The sequence below is a fragment of the Salvelinus sp. IW2-2015 genome, unplaced genomic scaffold, assembly GCF_002910315.2.
Source record: "Salvelinus sp. IW2-2015 unplaced genomic scaffold, ASM291031v2 Un_scaffold2637, whole genome shotgun sequence".
Taxonomy (NCBI): domain Eukaryota; kingdom Metazoa; phylum Chordata; class Actinopteri; order Salmoniformes; family Salmonidae; genus Salvelinus; species Salvelinus sp. IW2-2015.
In genome coordinates this window covers 64,746-70,396 of record NW_019943944.1, presented here as the reverse complement: position 1 = coordinate 70,396, position 5,651 = coordinate 64,746, and the positions used below count along the sequence as shown (strand labels likewise).

Below are 5,651 nucleotides of genomic sequence, written 5' to 3'. Positions count from 1 at the left end.
TCTGAGTAGCTTGTTGGCCAGTAAACGACTAGGACGAGTAACATGGAAGAAATAGTCGAGTCTAACTCGATGGATGGCAAATTGTCATCAATATTTCTTGCAATGGCACAACATAGAAATCTAACTTTTGGTGTCCCTCAAGGATCTATACTCAGCCCATTAAATGTCTATTTGTGAGTTATTTATTTTCTTATCCAATATTTTTATGTTTTTAATATTTCATTATCAGTCATCATTAGTCTGTATGGTATGTGTTGACCAGTTTGTGTGTTGTTGATGGGGACAGAGAATGGGTCATAGACTCAGAGAGTTTTACACTGAGATCAGTTTTTGTACAGTGCTGCAGCCTCCTGTGTCACTGTGTCTCTGGCACAATAATAAACAGCAGAGTCTTCAGTCTTCAGACTGTTCATCTGGAGATACACCTGCTGCTTGCTGTTGTCTCTGGAGATGGTGAACCGACCCTGAACAGACTGAGAGTAGGCAATATTGCTACTGTCATAATGCGCTGCCACAAATTCTAGTCCTTTACCAGGAGCCTGTTTGATCCATGCCATCCAGTAGCCATTTATGTCTAAAATAGAGGCTGTACAGGTCAGTTTTTGGGCTTCTAACGGCTTTTTAACCACTGGTCCAGACTCAGTCAACGTCTGACTCTGAACACCTGTTGGAAGAAAGTAACATTAGAGCTAATAGCTGGACTCAAAACCTCACATAACAATATGAAGGTTACATTCTAACAATATTGGTCTTCACCTGTCAGTCCTATTATCAGTAGTAGAAACACAGCAGTAAATGTCATGATGAACTCTTGTATAATGTGTCTCTGTTCCTCAGTCTAGTCAGTGTGCCTTTCATCCACTCTGCAGTGAGTTAAGTAGTGATGGAAGAGCTCAGAGTTTTGCATTGACTCCTCCTCACTGGGTGGGAAGAGCAAATAGAGTTTAAATACAGTCCATTGATTACTTCACTACTCAAGAGGCACTGTGTTGTATGTCTATATGATTGTTAAGCGTTTAATTTACTTCATAATATGATTCAAAGTTTATCATATGGGTTAAATATTATTAGTATAGGGTATTTTGACCAAGCTCTCCTTTAGTATGTGAATTCTGGACATACTGGTGCTGCATAATGATGCTGCCTAATAAACACTACATGTTCTGGTAACAATTATGCAAATATACTGTACTTCATGCCATAACAACCCTCCAGTTAACCTAGCTTGCCCTCTAGTGGCCTGATTAGGGATAATTAGTCATCCTGCACTCAGAATAAACCAATGTAAACAAACAAATTAAAAGGGGAGCATGCTACTAAATAATATAATGACTGAATATCACTACTAATTCTGTGCTAATACTGTGGTATTAGTATAAGTATGTCTGCCAGCTAATGTGACACACACAAAATGTACGCCTTATTTTTCTAAATAAATATTCTGTTTAAGAACGTATGTCCTCCAGACGTTACATTGGATGTTGTTCATACCAAGAGTCACCACAAGGGGGAGACTGCGATATCTGGGAGCTCTGGTTGGTAATGTACTTTAACCTTCACACTACTTCCTTGTTCTGAGCGAAACCAGACCAGTGTTGCCAATTTAGCGACTTTGTTGCTATATTTAGCTAGTATTCAGACCCCTCTAGCGACATATTTTCTAAAAAGTGCCGTGGGCCTCACCCCCGTCCCAAAGCACTCACAGCACTATTCCTTGCGCTGCTGTCAGAGCAGGAGATGTTCACCCCTCCGCGTCCAGACTGCAAATGAATCGCGCATGCGGGAAGCCTCCGCTGGCTGATCCCGCCCTGGTTTACATAAAACATTTCTTTTTACCTGAATTAGGGCCAGACTAGTTACCATAATTTTCTCACATTGCCATTGACAGTTTTTTCTATTGTTTCTTTTTGGCCAATTTAGATTGTTAATGTAGGTTGTATACAAACAAATGTAAAAAATGTTATGGTCAAAAATGTTAATGTTTTACTCTGACTTGTTTTAGGCTCCTAAGTGGACCATGAGGTTAAAAACCAAACCAAATTAAGAAAACTAAACAAAAAAAACAAATAAATAAATAAATAAAATAAAAAACTAAGTGTCTCTTTTGGGTCACTTTTGCCGTTCCAAAGGAGGAGGGTTGGAATTGTGACATAAAAAACAAGAATCGACAGAAGAAAGTTCATTTGTAGTTCTAAACACATTTAGGGTGTTTTTTACTCACTTTTTTGTCTCTCCCACGACGTTATTCCTCTCTCCTACAGCGCCCATCACAATTACATGCACATGGCAAATTATGCAAATTAGGCGATGACGTCATTTAGCGACTTCTAGCGACTTTTAGGACAGCCAATAGCTACTTTCCTTACTGAGGAGTTGGCAACACTGAACCAGACATCTTATTTKCAGTCTCATTTCTCCTCTTTTATAGGTCGGTATTATGTATAAAGTTATGCGCTTTATCGTTATTTGTAAGTAAAATATACTACTAATGGTCTGTTAGTGGTTTTATGAAGTTGTTGTAACAGATGGCTGCTCATTGTTACTCYGGGAGGGTTAGTGGATATATTGCACTGTGTTTCTAGCCATGTATGCTAGTTAAATGAAAAGTTTTAAGCTGTGGGGATAGGCCAGTGTGCATGTGAATGGTCTTGCACTGGGTAATGAATGAATGAGTGAGGGWGTGAATTTGTTAAATAGGAATTAGGTCCAAGTGTATTTTTACGTGTTTGTGATAGATGGTTTATATGTGAGTGATTATTTTTGATACCAAAAGAAAAATACAAAATAGATATTTTGAGAATGTTTTTAATAAATTCTAAGTGAAGTTGTCCACGAACCAGACAACTTATCTTGTTGTCATCTCTCTTGTTTTAGAGGATACTATTATCTGTTGAAGTGGTCTAAGCTGTTACACTAACATCTATATTATTGTTCAAAATGGGCTGAAGGTTTTAATACAGGTCTGGCCCTGGTTTGTGTCACTGTGGAGGGTAGCGAGRAAAGTAATGCATAGCTGTGTCTTCAGTCTGCAGACTTTGACCTGTTAGTCACTATGCTTCTAGCAGGGGCTTTGGAAATGCTGAACTTGTTTTTCAGTAAATATTTTTATCTAATAATTTAACCACCCCAAATATATCCATTCTGGTGCTTTCCCTGCTGGCTGTTGGATCCAAGTTGTTGCGTAGTTATCATTAATCAAAGAATACTCAGACCTTACAGGTCCAAAGACTYTTCATGCTCTATGGCCATTGGGCCTTGCTGGGTGAGCTCAACACCACAGTGCACACCTGTGAAAAAGAAAACAATGAACGATTGTCCAAATTACTCAGCATTACTAATTAGTTGGGATTTTGACTCACAGGATGCAGCTGCCAGCAGCAGCAGAGATGTAGGGAACATGGTTCGTGTTGTAGTTAAACTGGTGGAAGCTGCACTTGTCTACTCCAACTGAGTGAAGGACAGATGGACACTGCTCTTTACATAAATAGATGACCTTCTTAGCATAGAGGTGAGGGGGTTGGTATAAGAGGATAAACATTTAGATTTTTTACTAGGGCTGGTTGATATGGCCAAAAAATATCAGTATTTTTTTATGGTATTTTATGTTTTTCAATAATAGAAGTTCTAGGTCTGCTTTATGAATGATGCGTAACCCTAGGTGTGCAACACATACATTCTAACTGATATTAATGTGTCTTTCTCCATTCTGATTGTTTTATACTGTTCAATTCAATTTCAACCACAAAATTATTTCCTGCAATTTCATCAATTTATGAATTTCCTGCATTCATTTGAGATAATTTCCACACTGCTACGTAGGGCTGCACGATATGGGCAAAAAATCTAGGTCTTATTTTTAACCAAATGTTGCAGTTGCGATTTGACTTGCAATTTTAGATCAAAACACTTGGGTGAACTGTTGAAATCGTGGAAATAGAATGTTTATTCTAATTCTGTTGTTAATAAAAATGCCAGGGAGGAGTTATTGTGACAGGGTAGGGGATCCTATAATTTAGCTACATTAAATGTTTCTTCATATAGCCAACATATTCATGCTTTGCATTTTCCTCTTTGATTTACAAGATACTGTGTAAACTATAAAAATGTACGTAACACAGCATATCACAATGAACAAACCAAACATTAAAATACCGTTATAGAAGGTAAAGTAAAACCCAAACAGGTTTGTGTATCAATAACGGGTATATCAGGCTTAATATGTGTCTGAGAAACCACCTCCTAAAGCAGGGGTAGGCAACTAGATTCAGCAGCAGAAAGATTTTAGTGGGATAATGTGTACACTGCAAATTGACCACAGCTAAGCCCCCCCAAAATATTTGAAAATGACAATTTCATACCTTGACTACATTGAGACACGATCACGTCTCTTTTTTTATTCTCCATTGAGCATGCTTTTTAGTCCAGGTCTAATAATCTGTGTCCCCCCAAGAGACTTACTGTACATACCAAGATCAGTGTCGACCAGGTTTTGTACAGCACTGCAGCCTCCTGTGTCTCTGGCACAATAATAAACAGCAGAGTCTTCAGTCTTCAGACTGTTCATCTGGAGATACACCTGCTGCTTGCTGTTGTCTCTGGAGATGGTGAACCGACCCTGAACAGACTGGGGGTAGTAAGTGCTACCACTCCCAATAGTTGCGTTGCACTCCAGTCCTTTCCCAGGAGCTTGTCTGATCCAAGCATACCAATCATGGCCACTAAACCCAGTATATGTACAGGTCAGTTTGTGAGATCCATCAGTTTTTCTATTTACAGATTCAGACTGAGTCGCTGTCTGACCATGAATTCCTGTGGAGACAAAGTAACATTAGAAAAAATCCTTGGACTCGATATCTCTTATAAAAATCTGTAAAAGTAAATCCAGTCTTAAAGTGTTCACCTGTCAACCCTGTAATCATCAGTAGTAAAGCAATAGTATATTTCATCATGAACTGTCAGAAGTTATGGTTCTTCGGTCTAGTCAGTGCTTCTCTCATCTCCTCCACTCTGCATCTCCTCCACTCCCCCCCTGCTGCTACTCGCTGTTTATTATCTATGCATAGTCACTTTTTCTTCTCCAAAGGTTACCTCTGACATAATTTGAGTCAATTGGAGGTGTACCTGTGGATGTGTTTCAAAGCCTACCTTCAAATAGAGTGCCTCTTTGCTTGACATCATGGGAAAATCAAAAGAAATCAGACAAGACCTCCGAAAAAAAATTGTAGACCTCCACAAGTCTGGTTCATCCTTAGGAGCAATTTCCAAATGTCTGAGGGTACCACGTTCATCTGTACAAACACCATGGGACCTCGCAGCCGCCATACCACTAAGGAAGGAGACGCATTCTGTCTCCTAGAGATGAACATACTTTGGTGTGAAAAGTGCAAATCAATCCCAGAACAATAGCAAAGGACCTTGTGAAGATGCTGGAGGAATCAGGTACAAAAGTATCTATATTCACAGTAAAATGAGTCCTATATCGACACAACCTGAAAGGCCGCTCAGCAAGGAATAAGCCACTGCTCCAAAACCGCCATAAAAAAGCCAGACTACGGTTTGCAACTGCACATGGGGACATAGTTCGTACTTTTTGGATACATGTCCTCTGGTCTGATGAAACAAAAATAGAACTGTTTGGCCATAATGACCAT

At 39.2% G+C, this 5,651-nt stretch overlaps 1 gene segment (V, D, J or C); it reads right to left on the bottom strand.

The window, feature by feature from the left end:
- Window positions 1–323: 323 nt before the first annotated feature.
- Window positions 324–3,399, bottom strand: LOC112074442 (immunoglobulin heavy variable 3-30-3-like). The segment is given in 2 exon segments: window positions 324–664; window positions 3,360–3,399. Coding segments are annotated over 2 exon segments (381 nt in total).
- Window positions 3,400–5,651: the final 2,252 nt, after the last annotated feature.